The following is a 22,305-nucleotide window of genomic DNA, read 5'->3' as shown; positions in this document are numbered from 1 at the left end:
ACCCACGAATTCAAGCATTTTTCACCTGTTGTACGCCATAAAATTTCACTTTCTTTAATATCTTTCATATGTTATGTGTGACTCATATACACTAGAAATCGGTGAAGACTTTAAACGTAAAATAGAATTTTATTACATATATCTACAAAGAAATATTTTGGTTATTACACATTTTAAGAAAGAACCAGGTGTACAGTTAAGATTGTGTCAATTCTTCGAACTCTTTCCAAAGTGGCTGTCATTTAACATTACTGTATTATTTCGAAAGATTAGAATAAATGCTTCATATAAATATAAAGTTAGATTTTGTATCTCGTCGCAGGATGAGGATTTCGGATGGATTCGTGGGTAACAGCGTCTGGAAAATAGCAATTCCTATTAATTTTTTTAATAAAAATAAAAAATACTTTTCCGTATGTCAATAATTCAGGCTGCAATGGCACTAAAATGAATTTTAATCAAAATACAGACTACATGGAATATTTAGAATGGATCATTATGGCATTTTGGGTATAAAAATTTTGAGAATAATGAAGTTGCCAAATTTAAATAGACAGAGCAAACAGTTTTATTATTATTTTAGTAAAATCATTCCATATTTTCATGCAGCATTATTCTATTAACTCGTGTTTGACAGTTCCTATGAACTAAAACACTATCAATACATTGTTAACTATAATTTAAGTAGGGATTCGTGGGTAACCAAAATGTTCGTTGGTAACACATATTTGAAGGTATGTATTGGTAAGCGGCAAAATAGAAAATATTACAGAAGGTTGGAAACCACCATGCGGTTATTCCTCCATTGTGTTTCAATGATTCCTGTTTCTCTAACCAATTGCATTTACCCAAAAAATGGTAATTTAGGATAATCAATCATGAACTTCATGATGCAGCTTCAGTATACCTTCAAGAGGACGCTATTAAACAGGACTGTTTTGGAACCTATTTCGCATGTTTTCAAAATGTTAAGATGCATAAGAAACATATAATTTACGAGTAAATCCTTGGATTCGTGGGTAACGCCGAATTCGTGGGTAAAGCTATAAGTACTCTAGTACCGTTTGGGGTTTGCGTTTCTTAGGTGTATAAACTGTAAGTACTGTCAAAATTATAGCATACCCATGGCTTGAATATGTGCTAATTTAAACTTAAAATAAACAATATCCTTATTTTTCAAGGGTAGCATCTATTCGGGATTCGTGGGTAACAAAAGTTTAAACCGTCGTAGATTCTTTTTTAAAGCGGCGAACGTATTTTTACGATTTACAATTTTAAGAGCTTGTCAAACTAAATTCAGTGTCCAAAGTCATTAAATGTCAATTTAAGTTATGGCAATTATATTTGCTGGACTCGTGGGTAACAGTTGATACGTGGGTAACGTCAAATTTGATTTTATGGAATTTTATGGGTAAAACGTATTTGCATAAAATAATCACTTGGACCTCAGAATTATAGAACGAAACTTCGTTTCATGATATAGTCATTTATGGCATATTCACTTAACATTTTTCAGAACGATCATTTTATTTTTGATACGCGGGTAACAAAATTATTAGCCAAATTTACTTAATGGCCTCTAGAGTCCACAAACTTTGGTGGAATTCAATCGTTTTACACATGATGAGAGATCATGCAAACGTCTTTCTAACGGTAATAATTTCATTTTGATTGAAGGACATTCAATGACATATATGGTGCTTTATCTTTGAATTCGTGGGTAACGCCAATACATTTAAGCTATCATAACTTGTCCCCTGGTATGACTTGCTAGTAAAGGCCTATATGCACAAAGAGAGCAGATTGGACGTGACATGATATGCTCCATCAATAACGTGATTTCCTTTATTAATGACATTTTAAAGTGGAAAGTTAACATAGAGAGAATTTTGTCCCGCTTTCGCTGGAATTGACCATATACATATTTTCGAATGCCGATCCTCTTTGGCAAATTAGAGTTCTACTGCGTCAAAATGTTGTTTAAAATTATTGTTACTTGTACGGTTACACAGTAGCTATTCAAAATATAATCAAATATCAAGGCAAGCTGATATGCTGGTGCACATGCTGCAAATCACAACAAATTGCCCACCAACGCCTGCTGGCAAGTTTATAAAAACATTCACGCGTGAGACCTGAAACATATGCATGCGGATACTGTTCTATAATTATATTATGACTTAATTAAAACTTACTTAAAAGTTCCATTTCTTTGCAGCCATATTTAGCGCTTATAAACTTTTGCCAAAAACTATAAATGTCGGGCAAAATGCGGAATCCGTTTGATAATGGGAAGACGTGTCGGAGTTTCAAGGTTAGCTGAATTGCCAACTATGGCAAGGATGTGTTTATTATCACTCATGAACTTACATTCAACTAGATTATTCGAACCGGCGAAAATGGCAGCCATTTTGAAAATTTCAATGTCAAGTAATGAGACATTGACTGCAGTTAATCTGTTTGTTTATTTTGCTTATAAATTTTTTTGCGGAAATGGTGGCATTTAACATAAAGATGTCAAAACAATATTTTTTGAACCTGTACAATGCAAATGGCCGAAACTTTGAACATTTCAAGGTCAAGTGATGAGAAATTGACTGAAGTTATTCTTTTGCATATTTTGGTTATATATTTAAGGCGAAAATGGTAAAATTTACTTCGCCTGGCCAATTGAGAAGCCTCAGACAAGTAGTGAGATGGAAGAATTCTTCAAGAAAGTGCAAAAGGAAGACGGACGGGGGATATACAAGTTATTGCTAGTCAAAATCAAGGAGTAGACAAGGATACTGAAAACCACAGAAGACCAGGAGTAGTATAAACCGTTCCCTACGGCATATCAGCTATACAAGATAGAGTGAGAGAAGCATACCTTGTTTTGGACGGATAATAAGAGTTGTTGTTACATATATGTATAATTTAAAATAAAAAAATGAATATAATTGCATTATGTTCCTCTACTTGAATATCAAAGGAATACAACCGGCTTCGGAAAATATCCTTCAGGGGTTTATGAAGTAACACAACACCTTCGTAGTACATTTACATCTTAACCAATGTCAACATTATAAACCTCTTTGAGCTACCGTAACATGAATTTAAGTTTAAAGGTCCGAAATTTGATATTGCGGCATCTGTTCAAAAATATGTTTTTGTCTTTCGGGATCCTGAAGATTTTTCTTTAGAGCATGAATAAGTAGTGTTTCCTTCACGAACGCAAATCTTAACATTAAAATGCATTAAATACTGACCGCAGTATACTCTATTTGAAAATTAGATTTTCATTTTCTGACGTGGAATGGAATTCTAAAAGAAACAAGAGGCGATATATTTCTGTTGGCATGATAATGAACGTCATGAACAAATGCTGCTGAATAAACCCAGTTTTTTATCAAGAAAAAACAAAATCAACACCAATCTGTTGTTTGTGTATGCAGAGCACTGTGTATTATCATAGGAATACATTGCTCTATTAAAAATACCGTCATGATCCGAGCTTAGATTAACTTCGTCCTCTTTACTGCAAGTTAAACTTAGTGTTAAACTCATGAAGTGTGTCATTGATTCTTTAGCCTTGAAACCAGATTGACAAAGCCCAAGTCAGAAAGTATGGGATGAGGGTAAGTATTCATGACCAAAGCACATGGTGTGGAAGTGAGACATTAATTAAAATATAACTGAATGTCATGCATAAACGAATTGAAAATAATATACACTCTTACTTTATGAAATCACGAATTATGTGGCTCTGCAAATACTACTATTTTCGCCATATCAGAGGTACACTGAGTTGGCACATTGATAGCCCTAGGGGTACTCTATATTTATAGGTATACATGAGCCCCATATGTCTAATATAGGCCCCCAAGGTCCCAAAATGGGAACGGATTAAGAAGGCTAGCTTTAAAACTACAAGGGCGCATATGTGGCTCACGTATGGGCCATTATTTGTAGATGTGACCATTGCCCATTTCGGGCCTAGATGTTTTACTAAAACATCTAGACTAAAACGAAAACTAAAACATTTGTGCTATTGGCCCTAAAGGGCCAAATGCTAAAACAAATGGCCGGTCATTTCTGAGCAAATAAAATAGCTACAACACTCAGATCTGGTGCACTAATAGGTCTTTAGCATTATATTGTTATTGAAATATACGAGCCCCATATGTCACATAGTATGGACCCAGGGCCCAAAACGCTAAAACATAGGGCCGGTGGCGTTACTCATTAAATAAATCAGTTACAAAGCCCTGTGTTGGTATACTGATAACCCTTTTAGCATTAAACATATTACGGGGTGTCAGGTGTCTTCTTCTTCTGATTTTTTAGTCTGATTTTTCTTTTGCTTTCTTTCCTTTTCCAACAGATTACATGGTAATAAGACTTGGTCATCGGGATTGGCTATAGTTGGGGTCTATGGTGTAAACACATATTTTGGGTGAAAGGTCATTGCCCACCAAACACAAAAACGTTTTTCGAAACGTTTTATACAGGTTATAATTTTTGGTTTTTGATTTTGGTAAAAAGATTTTAATAACATTAAATATCGGGTTATATAAAGGTCGTGAAAACGTTTTAAAACGTTTTGTATGAAAACACAATACAAAAATACACACAAATATTTGTAAACTGCTTTAAAATTGTTATTGTAAAATATTGTTTGCAAACTTTTGTTTGCCAAATTTTTTGGTCAACACTTAAATAACAATATTCTAGAATATTTGCAGTAAGTTATCATAAAATGTTTTTGAATGTTAAGAAAACGTTTTATGCCCTTTATATAAACCGACATTTAAACGTTCTCTGGCAACCTTTTTAACCTTTAACGAATTATGTCGAAAACGGTTTTTTTTGGCTGGGTAAGGTGGTGTTTCTGGCACATAACCAAATACCTTAAAATGTTTCTTTTCCTGCAGATAATATGGTACAGAGATACGACACACACATATGCATTGACATTGGCTGGTGTCTATGGGGTAAACACATAATTATTTGAAGTCCAAGGTCATAGGGGTCAAACAGTGATGGTAGCTGAAATTGGTTCACCAAAGGTCTAAAGCTTTTCATAGTTTGTCCAATTTGAACGGTCAAACGGTCAAATTATTTTATTAGATTGTTATCAAACTTAGTGCCAACGTTTTTTTTTTTTCACGATGTTGACCATTTTGTCTATAGTAATTTCAAGGTCACGGCTGGACTTCGTGGTCTTATAAAGCCGCAACATATCTAGCTATATTATATTTCCATAGGTCTTGCGGTTCTTGCAAAAATGAAGTTTTGGGTTTTTACCGCGTAGAAAAATCATACACATGGGAAGGAAATGACACATTTTATAGTTAGCCCTTAGGATCTCCTTTAAAGAAGCCATACTTTTCCTCTTGTATGTCAGCTTTATTTATCTCAATATTTAAAAACAATTTATTTCCTCCCATGTCCAGAACGGAAGCAAGTTTAAAAAATGGAACAGAGCTGGGAGCTTTTGAAACGTGCTGCTTTTTTGTGGATCAGTTACGGGCGAGTTTCTTCAGATGACAAATCTTAAAAAAATACCAGGTCACTGATTTCTTGAGCACGTCGTACTTTATATCGGATTAAGAATAAAATTATATAAAAAGGATTATTCAACATCATTTCATTTTAAACGTACCATAACCAATTTGTGCTATCAGAAAGTTATGGAAATGTGTACCAGTGCCCCACTGTCACATACATGACTTGTAGTTAGTTTTGTCCGTCTAACTATTCAAATAGTTATGCGCAAACGACAAATCCGAACTATTTCAATGGTCATTTGGAGAACAGATACATTGACTTCTTGCCTGTGACTGTACAATACGATACACTGCTAGTTCCAATGTTTGAAAAGGATAGAACATTTACCAAGACAGGCTTATCACTTACCAAAAACATTGAAAAGCCTCGCACGGGTTACATTTTTATTTGTCTTTATAGTAACATAGTATACAAATATTGACTGCTATGAGGGGCATGGTTTTGAGATCACTGCGGGCGTATAATCTTATAACTATGTCCCGAATAAAGCAGTCAATATTTGTTTTATGTACCGAATGGATACGTGGATGCTGCGATTGCGCAGTTTGATCGGGACGCACATGACCGGTCCATAGTTCATTTCCATGGACCGGTCCATAGTTCATTTTGAGGGCATAGTTAATTCAATGACTGCTCATTCAACCAATCAGGTGACAGGAATCTATATATGAGGTATATAATAATAAATATATTCAATGGAATGAGCATTATGCCATGACAGTATCATGAATTTATACTAATTGTGTACTAGCGAGAAATTGGATTAAGACACTAATGTAACACCAATGCCTTTACGCAAACCTGGACTCAAGAAAGCTATGTTTGATTCATCTAATCATTTTAATAGTGCTGTCCTATGTTAATTTGATTTCTGCACGCAATAACCAATTAAATAATTTCACGAATCAAAGGTTGGAAGTATAAAAATACCGTGTGATTTTATTATGTATAGTATTTTAACATGTTATAAAATCTTTATTGCGGACTGATTATTTAAGTCTGAAATTTATTTATGATGAACAATAAAAAATATTTAAATGTTGACTACTAAGAGATAGATACGATTATTAACGAAAATTCATTTGAAGAAGTGTATTGACATAATACTCATACTCGAATTCATTCATACCATTTCGTAGCAAAATGCTGAATTACATGGATGTTACAGTATAAAAAATTTAAATTACACAAGATTTACATCAAGTATACATTAAAAATACAATCCAGATATTATAAAATTAAACATTTATTGCAGAGATGTAAAATGCGCAAATAAACGTACATGTATTTTTATTTTATTAAAATAAATTAAAGTTGGCAGGTGCAGAGAAATAGAAAACATCATCTAGCAAATAGAACTTGTTTTTTATGTGTTGCTTAAAGATATTTGTAAAATAGTTTGTTTGTCTAATTATTGCACACGAATCATTAACAGATGAATACATGAATCCAAAACCCACCCAAGTCCATGGGAAGTGATTTTGAGAAAAAACCTGTGTATCATTCTAATTCCTTCAGTTAGATTTACCTGGTCAATATGGTAAGTTGTACGTGCAAATGGGTGAGTTAAACTGCATTAGGTATGACGATTAGCATTTCAGGGACTTAGTGGGGTTCATTTTAAATTCTGGTTTTTTGAATCACATACAAAGACAATAATGTTGGAATGAGATTACCACTAGTAAGATGATACACAATAAAGCACACAGTTATGTATAATGTTGATAAGCATTCTGCCATGTAATATAAACCACACACTTTCCTTCATTAAACCCATTTTTGTTCAAAAGTCACTCTCCAGCAATGAATGTGTTACAAGTGGACTTTTATACATACTGGATTTCAATCAATGTGTTACAAGACTCAAATCATGGACTTTGGTTGATTCTTTCATACATGCTATTTTTCACATGCTCAATAGACACAGAGGATGAATTTTAGTTGTTCTTTCATACATATGACAGGCCTAAGTATAGCGACACTTTCCCATGCTTAACTCAATTTGGCCAAAGTATGGACTTGGGTGGCTTTTGTATTCATATATTCAAATCTCCTTAGACCACGCAGAGTTTAACGGCACCTGCACTTGTTGAATGAACCTCGTATTATAGCAAATGCCATTTCCGTCTTTACATAATTATTTTGTGAGTAATCGATGTTATTTTAGACGTCAAACACTATTCAAGATTTGCCCTATTGTTTCCAGGTTAACCTGCATATATTACGTGCATAAAATATAAGTCCAAAATTGGATTGACACATACGATATTACGACATGATCTTGGACCCACACCTTCATGCGGCCTCAGAAACTTATTGATCTATGTTTATTGGTTGTTTTTATACAATCATCAGCGTCGTGTGAAAGAACATGTGACATGTTTAGTGATTTTAATCAAAGAACATTTTCAGTATGAAAACTGACTAATGACGATCTTAGAGCATAACATTTAATGAGACTTTTGGTTCATAATGACCTGATTAGCTAACATGTCGGTTTAGGCAAACCAAAAGACGCAAATCATCTCGACTAACGATATTTTCAATGTTATGCATTACGGCAATTGGCATTATTAGTATATCCACCTTTAGGTATAACACGGTTACCATTAAATTAACCCAGCTTCTTGATTCTCTGACAAAAACTCAATTTGCTCAAAATTCTCGACTCGTCACTATGTCGAATTCATAACGATATGTTCATTATAATACCAGTTCTACGGGGCGTATCAGAATCAAGTTAATAGTCTTTGCAGCACAAGGTGGAATTATCCCTAAAATATTCACCTCTGTATTTCCTCTTTTGGGTTCAACTGAAATCAAAGTTTTTCACAAGTCCGTCCACATAACTTGATGAACTGCGGATACACATTTGTCCCTCTTTTCAGTTTGGTTAGTATTTTCATTCATTCGTTAAATGCTCGCATATCGATGGCATTACTTCACGGTAGGAAGACAAAATCATATTCCACTAATGATAAGTTCTTCCGGTATTGATTATATTGTACAGATAATTTTCAGATGTGAGATGAGAAAATGTCAAGGTTAACTTAATGCCTTTATTACTGACAAAGATATTATTGAACCTAAAAATATAATTATATTTATATGACTTGAGATGACATTCTGCATCTAGCATTAATCAATAACAACTGTTCTGAACTGAACCACGTAAAATAAGAAAGTTAAATTTTATCGTCGGCCAAAATATTCTTTTCTATCTGAAGGTGCAATACAGATACAAAGTACGACTCCTATGTTTAACTAAATACGAATTTTATTATTGTTATTTTCTATTATAAGAGGTTTCATTCTTTAATAATTTGTGTTAATAAGGATATGTTGAACAATTGCACCAAAACAATTATATAGTTGATACAAAATACGACAAACAAGGTGCTGGAATTTACAAACAAATGTATTATTTTCATTTATCTGAAAATCAAAGGAATTCAGTCGACTTCGAAAAATACCCTTTAGGGTTTTTGAAGTAACACAACACCTTCGTAGCATAATATTTATATCTGAACCCATATCACCATTTACACCCCTTTGAGCTACCTTAACAGGAATTTCAGTTTAAAGGTCTGAAATTTAATATTGCACCATCTGTTCAAATATATGTCTTGTGGGATCCGGTAAATTATCTTAAGTGCATGAATAAGCAGTGTTTCCTTCCTGAACGTAAATCAAAACTTTGAATGATTTCTATACCTTAGGAAACTCCTGCAGACTCAGAAGTGTACCGGAAAAATAAAACAACTGCTGACCGCAGTTATCCAAAGAAATAACACCCTATTTGAGTATGAGGGTTTTATATTCTGAATTGGTATGCAATACAATTCGTTATGAATTCGGCAGAGTGACGAATCCACAATTTTGGGTAAATTGGGTTATTATATTCTTATTATTATGATTCAGGTGATCTTTTATTTTCACCAAACATTACTGGTGAATCTTACTCCTTGACGTAGATAACGAAATTTTGATTTTGACGAATCGCGCCTGAGTGCGATTAATAAATTTGACCAAAAGACGAATCTTATACTAAGCTGTACAAACCAGGTTGATCTATAGCATTGCATAGTTGAAACCCCCGAATTTTCTATATCAAATGTCCCATACTATTATATTAGATACCAATGGATATGTATTATCTATCCAGTGATACCGATATATAAGTACAAACATTTCCTACATGATATCGTTATGGCTTGATAATGTGAGTACGCCCTCGTGAAATTAAAAAAAAATATACTCAAAATATAGGCCAATATTGTTATCGAGTTTTTACTAAATATTACAGAGATGACTATAGCTGATATATCAAATTTAAAGTCTACAACCTTAGCACAACCAGTAATTTCTACACAAAAGCACAAAATCAAGAACGCCTGATATGGTTTACACGTAGTTGAATGCGTATTCGACATCGTATACAACTATCTGTGCAGCGGTAGAGACATTTTGGATTTTAATAGCATAAAGCCGAATAGCTGTAAATACCCGTTTGCAGAGATGATATCGATTGTTTCAGAACATACAATTATTGCAAATGATTCGTGCACATTCACTTCTATAATATACATTTCAAATGATTGCTCAAGAATATTCTAAATTTTTAGAAGGACCAATGGAATGGTACCAGGACCGTTTATTTAGAACAGCAATTTTGCGTATTCGGCATTCTGCCGTGTTCGTAACGATATAAACAAGATGTGATAACTTTCAAAACGTTGGTCCTGATGACGTATTTTGTGCTTATACGCTTAACTTATGGAGAGGAGCAATACCAAGTCCCTCTGGATTTCTATACCCAGGCCCTTTATACTATTATCTTTGACACAAAAGGGTAGATATTCGTTTTGTCTATCATTTTCCAAATGATGTCACTATGACGTCATTAAGGAATTGCGCCCTCGAAAAAAGATATTTCTATGTACAAAACTTGCCAAAATATTCGTTAAATATGAAAGGAATTTAATATTACTATTAATAAATACTGAATTTTAACAGTTCCCTCATATTTAAATTTGTTCCATGACCCTACCCCGGGTAAGTTGTATTTTTTCGGAGAATTAAGCCCAATGGACGTACTCGCTTAAGATTAACCCTAGTCATTTGATCGTTTTCTATAGTCAAGTACACCGGGATAAATCTGCAGGGAAGGTGGAGCTAATTTTTACAACTTTCCTTAGTTAAGACAAGCGTTAAGGCTCTATTTATCGATATCACTGTTGAACATTAAGATTCAGAAGAATGCAATCGGCTTGAACAAAGCTTGCTGAATAAATGCAGTTTCATTGCCAAGAAAAACATAATCAACACAAATGTGTGGTTTGTGTGGATTGGGTATGCATATTAACGGCGGGGTTCATTATACTACTAATCATGCTAATCATACGTTCATGTTCCGGTCATGAATTCCTTTCGTCGTGTTTACTGCAAGTCAAGTTAACTGTGCTTTTTCGTGTAAAGCTCATGATTTATGTCATCGATTCCATGGCCTTGAAATGTGATTAACAAAGCCCCCAGACATATAAGTGTTAGCATTTATTGTTACTTGAAAGCACACGGTCTGAAGGTGATGCATCAGCCAACATATGACTAAGATTTATGCGGTAGATTCAAAATTACCTGTACGTTAATATTTCGCCTTTCAAACCAGATTGTAACCTTTACTGATCGGTGCTAACTACTTTTGTTAACTCAATGTTGACTGTTTATTGATTTTCTGTTCTCCTTGATTCTTTGAATTATAACTCGATTAAGTCGATGATGAGTGTTTTTAAATTAATACTACTACCATTTTGCCGAATCATATATGGATATTTCACTTTTAAATATTCTCGTATCGTATTTGGAAATTCTAGTTTGATTCAACAAATGGTTTGTTTCAATATTCCATTTATTGAAACAAAAACTACTTATTTTTACATATCACCTATTGTAAGACCTTTTATATCTTTTTAAACATGAATTCATTTTGTATATTAAATTTGTTGTAGTTTAGATATTTTACTGTTCAACGCATTGGTATATGTTCTTGTATGTAATGCACTTTATAAAAGTGTTTTATTATTATTATTATTATATCATATCAACCCTACATACAAACTTTAAACCAGTACCCATACAATCTTAGGGAAAATGGTTCTAAGTGGATTCTTCACCTGTCTAGGGGTAATCTTTAAAGTTGCTATTACTTAGGATCCTTTGTTGGTTCTTACAATTAAAGAATGCTTGTTTCATAAAGGTGTTCTTTAGCAGTATACTTCGACTATATTTATGAATACGCACGAGACAACTACCACGCTGTCATAATAGCTTGTAGACAGTAAGCCTCGAAGTGACCTTCTACATACGGGTGGTCTTCCTGTACATTTGAATTCAAATACGGTAAACAACCAGAGACTGTGCATATAAATTGTCTATTTTGTTCAACTTTGTGATTATATTGTATACGTTTCGGTCGTAAATATATTTTCCGTCTGCAAATACTTTGTTTATATGTTTATATGTTGTTTTGGATATCATATTACAAATTTGGAATCTCCCCGTGTGTAAGAATTTTGCTATTAATTAATTAATTCAATTAATACTTTGATGATATGTATCTAAAAAAGTTCATATCCTTTTCAATGGTATGAGAATTTAGTAACGCTTGTTGATCTTGGTATGTCGAGCCCATGGGTCACGTGCGAATTTATAAATACGTATTTATAAATATAGTCGAAGGTAGCTGCTTTTAAGCGCTAAAAAGTTTCGTCCCACTTCCCAACCACAAACACACCTATCACCCTCATCACATTCACAGCCAAGTCGATTCGCCCCCTCATCCGCATAACCCACGTAACAATACGTTCACGCACATACACAACTTGTTTTGTTCATATCGTATGTTTCTCAGACACAGAAAATAGAAACTGGTTAAAATACAATTGACGGTATACCTGATTCAACCTTTACAGAGTGTTTCATCAGATGACAAATACACCCTTTTCATCTTCATGTGTTCTATATTTTTTGTTAAGCTATTAGAAAATTATTGGAATATGCAACTGCGCCTCTCTTCCATATTCTACGCTGTTAATATTTGAACACTTTCTGAACTCGAAATATTTAAATGGATTTTCTGAAAACTGATATTTTTGGTATTTGAATTATGAACCCCCAATTATTGATTCCAATGTCAACAAGTTATGTAGAGACTCGACACAAAATACAGTAACCATGGTAACGTCAAGCAGTATGTAAGCTCTACTATTGCTCTGTTTGATTTTTTTCTGCCAAAAGAATAAGGTCAGTTAGAATAGGAGATACTTTCTTACTATATAGTTTTGAGCCTTTTATATTAGCATGTCTTTCGATTCGCATTTACATGACTATTGATAAACTCTTCCTACCAGGTGTTTTGCACGTTCCAAACTTTAAGCTATTCATCTACCTATTTGATAATGATCAATTGGACAAAATGAACCATCGTTTGATAGACTGCTAGTATGGTAACAGTCGTAGCAATCCCAATAGGGTTACCTATTTATTGCGCAAAAACGCTCGTACGACATCTGGCTATATACCTACTGCAAGTGCTTTGGATTTAAGATCGGCATAGATCGGTAATCTACGTATAGTTCGCTTGAATGAAAACAACGGGTATGGCTGGATTTGGAATATGTTACCACAAGATAGATTGACGTAATCTACTTCGTTTTGTCCAAGTAGGAAGAGTTGCATTTATGTGTTCTGAATATCAGTGTGGCAGTTAATCGTATATCCATCATTATTTTAAGCTCTAAGCTCCAGGAACAACGACCGAAATAGGTCTTACCCCCCTATATTCATGAGCGGCATTTTAATGAAATAGTCTACAAGCAGTCCGAAATATTTTCTATCGTTGTGAAAATAGGAACAAACCATGCCATGGGGGTATTATTATTATTATTATGAAATCGTATAGTATAAATTAATAAATTGTTCAACTTATTTTGGGTCGAAATTAATAAAGAATTGAAAAAACAATATCGTCTTTCAAGGTCATGCGGGGTAACATTTTTCATTATCAGGCTGTCTGTTTTTTAGGTCACAAACATATAGTCAAATAGATGTATTTGCAATAGTACTCAAATAATACCCTCATGTATTTTTAAAGGTGACGGTAGAAAACATTTCTTAATGCTATTTTGAAAGTAGCACCCATTCTTATGGCGGTAAATAATGCATATAATCGCATATACTGTAACTGATTCAGTCAGAACATGTAGACGTCGTCAACAAGATACTTTCACAGTGTATGCATTCTGTACCGAAGTTTTGGAATCTTCAGCTCCACATAAAACACACATTTTTTAATTGGGTACACAGAAGTATAATTTTGCTAACAAAAATTTTTGTACCTGTAGGATAAATTTATTAACTGTTATAACTAGAATTACGCGGTTCGTAATTACGACCATTTTCTTCAGGTACTTTAAATAAAGTGGTCAAAGACATGACATCAAAAGTGGTCAGTCACTTTGCATTTGAGTTCATCCGGTCATTTTGTACAGTGTATATGCGGCCCCCGACGATGACGAATGACACGCATACCGGACATGTAAGTCGCTGATGTACCAATCTATAGTATCCTAATAAATATTTACAACATTGCATTCTAATACTTAAAAGTAACTTGTGATAATCATGGAAAATGAATGTTTTTATACGTCATTATAGTTTTGACATCCAATATAGTGCTTATGATATTAAAATAACGAGTTGATCGACACTTTATCGATCGTTCATAAAAGGCCAACTAATTTCATTTACCCTTTAACTACTACATGTAGCATTGGCTTAAATAACCAACTGGTACTAACTTAACTAGCACATGACCAAATCTTATGATGTTTCAGAACTTTCTTTCGCAGAAACACACGCTAAGTTTGAACAATAAACGCTATCTTTGCAAACTTACGACATCGTACCTTGCGTTTCATGGGTAAGCTGAGACGCAAATTATTGACAGCATCTAGATGCATTAACTTATTTGAATGAAATAGAACTGATATACAAAACAAAAAGCCTACTTACCCGTTTGTCTTGAATTATTATGCATGGTATCCATCTAATCCTGCCTCACTCGCCAAGAAAGACCCACTCCTCCCTAATTTGATCAGCCTTCAGATATTATATTTTCTGCCCCAGTCGGTTGCGAATCAAATTGAATACAATACAATAGAAATATTTGGATAGCAAATAGCGGCTCGAAGTTAGAAAATATGACGCAGCTTCGTTGCCACAGCGACACCTCTTCCCAATGTGAAAAAAGTTATGTTCTTCAATGTAAAACCAGCTAGATAAGCGTGTCTCCTTAGTCTCTGTTAAGATTGAAACAAAATAAAGGAGATAAAAAACATTAGAAAAAGTGAGAACGATTCAGCTGAGCTTGTGATTCAGATGTGTCAGAGTATTGATTGTGCTTATCAAACCAATTCGATGTAGTGAAGAGCACTTGAACTCAAGTTGTGCGTGCATTATACGTGTTATGTAAAAAGCACTAGTAAATACCATCATACTGCTCTTTTTGGTAGACGCGAAACTAGATGAAACAGCGCAATATAAATCTCTCTTTTTTTTAAATAAAATATCTAGATCAGATATAGATCTTGATTTTGTGGAAGCTGTGTTGTTTATTGTATTGAATAATCGTCGTGAAATTAACAGTTTATTTGTACACGTGTCTTTTAGATCATTAGAAATATGTTTACTGTAGACACCTATGGAAACTTAAAGTGTGCCCCAACACCACCTCATTGGTCGGCTTAGATGGTCGGATCTACCCTGTGTAATGTGATGAGGCTAAGTTGTATCACTAAAATTAACCTAACGAACAGATCAACGATTAGGGAAATTATAAACACAGGCTTTTTAGTAAAGACTTCAGCTGGGCACCAACCCCACTCCTAACTTAAATGTGTTCATCCTATTTATCCATAGAACTGTGTTTAATAATTTCACCAACTCAGTTAGTATGATAGCAATATGAGTGCGTATTAATATTAAATCAACGAATCAGTCAGAAGCAGCTTTAAATCATGAGATAACAAATGGTTAAATATTCTTGGTCGCTGGGGATAGATGCGTACATAGCGCTAAATGCTAAGGTATATAAGTGCAATGGGCAAATGAATATGATCCATTAAGTATTGAAAACTGGGTGACATGGGATAGTAGGAAGTGAAATGGCCAACCATCCGTATAAGTCATGATTGACTTGAGAACGGTGTATTGTTTCCTCTTTCTAAATTTAGACACTGATATCTTCAAGCGTACATATAAAGTAGCATTTACTAAATGACAATAAAATCACAACGGACATAACGTTTGTGATATGGTCATTAACCGTGACAAAATACAAACTCAGAATGCATTAGTCAAGTGTATTGTTTGGAACACTTTATATTTGGAACATTAATGTGCAACAAGCTCATTCTGAATTTAACATTCGCCGTGATTTGGAATGATGTCGACCACAAGGGTGATTTTGTAATGGGCGGTACATCCGAAACTAGCCAAATTGACATTTGGTAAAGGAGTAAAGACAAACAAAATCATTACAGGAAGAACACATTACGAATGTATAGGTTTTACATCTATGATGCGAATGTAAATGCGAGAACTCAGTAGTAAATATTAGCAATTAGAGGCTTCATTTTATAAACGTTTTATTGATTCATATAGCAAAACAGAAGCAGCTATGAATAACAGTAAATTTTGTTAATGCGATGATGATGAGATTCAAACAAATGTGACCCGGCAGCACAAACGAGCCGTAAATTCCCTAAATTGTATTCTGAGTTATGGTGTAAAATGTGTACGAAGGTCGTATTCATCGGTCACTTAAGGTTACGGAGGGTGAAAATTCCACTCAACTTATCTTTTGTTTTTTAATTTTTATTTATGAAGTATATGTATATATTAAACATCTCAGAGATGTAGATTGAAAAAATTGTATCAACAAAGTATTTTTTAAATTATTTTTGTGTATCAATATTTGCTCTAGATATCCCACAGCACTAATTCTTTTTTAAAGACAGTTCTTGTTTTAAGGGGACACTACACTAAATCCTTCCGCATTTGGTGTAACTCATGGAAGAAAGAGAAGGTGTGAGGGGCTATCATTTTCTTTAGAAGGGGGAATCCCAAATATACATGGGGGCCGTTGGTTAGATTTTAAAAGGTATGCCAACATTTCCTGTCATCCTCCCCTGGCCCTGCTCTCGGCCAGCCTAACTTTGCCAATGTGGAAACTTTAAATGGCCTAGATATTATGATGCAGATTTGAATGTTTCTGTAGTGTTTCCTAAGCCTTATAAAGATGCACTGTAAATGTTTGCCAAAACTGCTCTCCCTCCCCATTCTACCCTCCCCAGGACTCATAATTATTATGCACCTAGTTACTTTATTGTATTTTCACATGTATTTCAATGGGACATTTATTTAGTGATGTGCCCCTTATAGTGATTATTATTCCAGTGCATGAACTGGCAACCCTATCATTTTCATTTGATTGCTAAAATCACTGAAGCATATGCACAGTGGAGCATGAGTATTCAACCAGCACTATACTAGACAAAATCAATAAAATAAGTACTATCACCTTGGCCCTGGCAACACTAACTAGCATTGTAAACAAGTTAGCACATGGTTTGAACATGATAATAGATAGTGTGGAAGTTTTGGCAGAAATTTGTCAGTTTCTGCAAGTTTTGTGAAAATCAATTGATACTTCCCATGCAGTAAGGATTATCAGTAGTAATACAGGAGCACTGCACCTGGAATATTATGGGATTGTGAATTGATACTGTGAAATAGCAGAAAATGTGAGTACTTGAAACTAAATGTGTGGATATCTCAGAACTCCATTTTGGACCATTTGGCCTGATATGCTGAGATGAAATAAATTATTTTTAATGTTTCCTGTAGCTGATTCATAAAATTTTGATATGCATGTGTTAGCTGATACTTCAAAGAAATAATGTAGGGAATAATTGTGTCAATATATTGGCACACTAAATTAATATTGTTGTTGCAAAAAAGACGACATTTACCCCATCATTTTCATTGACATTCTGTGAACATGTAAGCTTACTGTTTTAAATCAGGAGGACCTATCGAAAGAATAAATAGGTACATTATTTCATTGGTTTGTTTGTAACACATATGCGAAATCGCAATGAAATCGGACCCTCTCCCCATATTTTCCTGGCCTCTTTCCCAAAAAACCTCATGCTCATGAAATTGAACACAAATTGAAACACTTACAAAGTACATTTGTGTATGAGCTATGACGTTAAAAAGTATTACAATAATAATCATTAGAGTGTCAACTTTAAGATGAAGTATGATTTTAGGCCTGCCATGTTTATTTTTTGAAAAACAAAATATTTTAGGTGGCTACGTGCAGCCAATTTGCCTACACAAAAGTTCAAAATCCTGTATAACCTTAAGCTGGCGCGACATCTGTCTTATTTTGATAGTCAGAACACCAATCAATAATCCTATTATTGAAGTGGATAATAAGCTTCTACCTTAGATGGCTATAGAACTTTTAATAGCTCTGGTCTTTGTTTGCTTTTGCTAAATCCTTTTCAAGTGGTGGGTTATTTGTATAGGTATGCATAACCAACAATTATAACAATGAGAGAACCTTCTTAAACCTCGTTGACTTGGGGATGATTTGAAATGACCGCCAATTATGACTGTTTGATATTTATTGCCAGCAATGTGGAAAAAAAGACACACATAGAAACGAAAAAGCTATAATTTTGTTGAAGGAGCAAAGTTTAACTAACCATAACTCCGCTTCTGGATATCGTTTGAAGTCAAATGATATACCATTTTTAAGTTTATGATGTTTATTTTTAAACACGAAATAAAACAAAATTGACCGGGGAGGAATTTACGGCTCATTCGCCGTGGACGGTCACAAATGTTTAAAACGCCATGGATGTCGTCTTTTGATATTAAAATAGCATGGTTGTTAGTTACTCAAGTTGGTCATTAATCATTCATATTCATTATCCACAACTGGGAAAACGACGTGACTTAATGGTTTTAGGTAGTAGGGTGGGGGAGGGGGTTAAAAAGGCCAGTGATACAGAATTTTGTCCCGATATTAAAGTTCTTCATGATCTCGCTCTAAAAATAGTATTGTTCCTTTAATCGGTCTTCAAAATACTAATACCAATATATATATATAAGAACACTCTTCTGCAAATTCAATAAATATGAAGAATGTTAAAAATGCAGTGGGTAATTTGTGATTCTTCGAAGGCGGTTCCGTGTATCAAGTAATACATTGAGTTTCAAAACCGAGAGGTCCCGGGCTACGATTTCCAGCTCTGCCTACTTTTTTTCAAGGCTGGAAAAATCGCATTTTTTTATTTGGCACGCGATCTGATGTACTCCTTTTCTGATGGCTGTGTCTCTTGCAGGCACACTCCCTCTGGAATCCAAACGGGGTGGGGTATGAACGTTTGGACAGTATTTATTTTGGGACATTAGAGCACATCAGACATATCGAATTGCATTCTGAATACGAAGAATGTCATTCTGATATCAAATAATCAGTCTTTTATCTGTATACTTTATAACAGATTGATTAAGAGTGTCCAATCAAGTCTATAACAATGTAAGTCATTTACCGGCTTGCTGATAGGTAGCCGCATTATACAAAGAGATATCTCAAGCCGGTGCCAATCACAGCACGTGTTTGATAGCCAACCAACGTATCCATATTAGTATAGTATATAGGTGTAGACGCAAGCTTTCATGCGGGAAATATGAATACAAGTCGTGCCCTATTTGAGATTCTGATACAGCTTTTCCAAACGCAGCTACGAACTATGTATACATGTATTTTCATTGAGCGGAGCTTCACGCAGCTGGGACGTATAGATAAAACGTAAGACGAATAGCGATATGCACACAATTTATACGTCACTGATTCAATGATACATGTACACATTACCTCACATGCACGAGATGTGTTAGCCATCGTTCGATCGGTGAACTTGGAATAAAACCGGAGATCTGCGGATTTGATATAAATTTTACTGTAAAAGAATATTTAGGGCATCGCTGCGGTGCAAATCACATAATTTATCAACTCGCAAACAAATGCAAGGGCACGAATAGGCACGTTATTTACAACACTAGTATAACGTTTATACAAAGGCTAACGTGTTCATTTTCCTTATAGCAACACTACATTCACACAACGTTGAGCCAACTTACTTCATACATTGGTCCAACGTTGTTTTTTGCCGCTTGCCCAACATCATTCTTGCCGGTGGTACAATGTTGGCCCAATGTCAAATTGTTAATGCAAGCCCAACGTTAGTCCAACATTGACCCAACCGTATTGCAGATATCGCTTGTTTGTTGGCACAACAATGAGCCAACAACATCTCTTTGATATTTGGCACAACGTTGATCCAAGCATTGGCAAATAAGCCCAACGAGACAAAAATCCAGAACCATGACAAAAAACAAACAAACAAACAAACAAACAAACAAAAAAACAAAACAAAAACACATCCAAAACAGTAATTAGGAATACATTGTGGTTACCGTAAGTTTTATACTCCCTGCTATCTATTTTTACAACGAAAATCAAAATTGCCTAGTTTAGCATTTTACAAATCACTTACCTTAATTTACCATGGTTTAAACCAGGGTCCTTCAGTACGGAAGTTTGATAGTCTACTGATTGAGCTACGAGGGAAAATCATTTGACCATCTTTTTAGGGATATTGATAAATAATTTTATTATAAATATTGATACCATTTACATAAATGTTGATATATTTCTTTTAAAAATAAAAAAGTAAAAAAATACCAAATGTCATTATAAGGTTTAAAAGCTACGTTGGTACGACGTAGGTATACCGATTATCATTAAAGGTTGGCGCAAACACGTTGGCCCACCTATGGCATGACGAGCGTTGTTTGAAGATTAGCTTGCTACGTTGGCATAGCGAATGTAATATAAGGTGGGCATAGCAGAGTTGGTATAACGATCCCATAGCAACCAACATTTAAGGTTGGTACAACAACATAGGTCCAACGCTGGGTCGTCGACGGCTTACCAATCGCGACCATCCCGACCATTGCCAACGTTGGGTCAACGTTATCTTGTTATCTGTGATGTCACGGAAAGGAAGCTTTTCGTGTTTTCAATCTGTTGTCAATCTTGAAAATTGGTTTTTATTGCTGTCAGATTATTTCGTGAATATTTCTGCGACTTTACGAGCACCTCACAATATTGTCAGTCATGTAATTGATGGAGTACATCACAATCAGCACAATGTACATACTCCATGTAATTACTTTTTCAAATATTCATCGGTCATGAAAATTTAATTTACAACAATGTCAGGAGTACGTGTTACTTAAAAATGTAATATTTCTTTTTTTGACCATCAGTATAGAGGACAACGTCGTTATTACGCGTATCTTTCTACCCTGACTAGAATTTTCATTAATTTGCACAACGTGAACGATAACGTAAACGTGTGATATATAGTTATGCTGCTGTAACCAATCAGCCCTTTTGAATGGCAACACATTGCCATTACGCGTTCATATACATCCGTGGGCGTGCACGTGGCTACCATAATCTTTGGACTAAGAGCAGTTGGTACTGTCAATGCAGTCTTCAGCGGTCTGCCGAATAGGTGCTGTTTGTAGCGTAAATACGGAAGTGGGTACTGATTGGTAAATTGAATCTCGTCATCATCACAACAGCACCTCATTCACCGATTAAGGTGCGTAACGACGCGCGATCTAGTTCTTTAACCAGTAGAGCAGTCAGATTGAAAGATACACCAATTTCACTATTTTTGGATCATTTTTTGTCTTCAAAACAGGCATAATCTAATCTGCAAGTAGCCAAGGTGAATAGATACATATAAGATTGGTACTTTAGCGTTAATAATTTTGTTGAATCATCTTGGCGTATCAGGCGACGTTGGGTACACGTCGTACATAAGATTTCTTTATGTGTATTTATGAATTAAAAAAAAAACGTTCCAAGGTATTTCAATTTGTTTATTTGCGACGCACTGACCGAAGTCCAAGCAGAGTTGTATTTAGATTTGTAATCACCTGCACGTAGCATTTTAGTTTTTATGCAATGCTAGCGTTTATAGGCATGTCATTAACTTACGCAATATATAAGACAGGTGCTAGATCTGACAGCAAGTTGATGCAAGTAAACACATATGAACAATTTCAATTTAAAGTTGATACAAAGTGAACTAGGCGTAAGGCTCTGCTTGTCAAGAACACGTGCGTTTCTTACACTGACGAAGAGCTCTTATTATTATTATATAGAATTATAGAATAGTTTTATTATTTACGTAGAATAAGCAACTGCTTTAGATATCTTCTGTGTGTATATCTATATTATAAAAACTGCATCTAAAATGAGTGCTGGGTTACTGTGATATGTGATAAGATAGTTAGCATATGTGATTACTAACGAGCGCTTTTGAAAACATTTTTAATTGAGTCCAAAAAACGCTTTACCAACTGAGCTAATGGGGTTGAGACACACATTTGCAGGTTTACTTCGTAGTATAACTATGCAGGTTTACTTCATATAACTATATGTATCGAGGATTTGCTCAAAACCCTTTACACTTTTGTGGATGGGGCTCTTCATGTTTTGCATTTTTAGAAGCGCGCAATAGTAAGCACATATGCTAA

General features: G+C 34.6%; 1 protein-coding gene across 1 annotated transcript in view; it reads right to left on the bottom strand.

The window, feature by feature from the left end:
* Positions 1 to 22,305, bottom strand: part of LOC140141952 (uncharacterized) — a 121,512-nt gene that overhangs the window by 84,835 nt on the left and 14,372 nt on the right. The window contains exon 2 of the mRNA XM_072163846.1: positions 14,623 to 14,909. Coding sequence (XP_072019947.1) covers positions 14,623 to 14,656 — 34 coding nt within the window. The 5' untranslated portion in view covers positions 14,657 to 14,909. The remainder of the gene's footprint in view (positions 1 to 14,622; positions 14,910 to 22,305) is intronic.

The sequence above is a fragment of the Amphiura filiformis genome, chromosome 20 (assembly GCF_039555335.1).
Source record: "Amphiura filiformis chromosome 20, Afil_fr2py, whole genome shotgun sequence".
NCBI classification, from domain to species: Eukaryota; Metazoa; Echinodermata; class Ophiuroidea; order Amphilepidida; family Amphiuridae; genus Amphiura; species Amphiura filiformis.
This window is presented reverse-complemented; position numbering and strand designations above follow the sequence as displayed.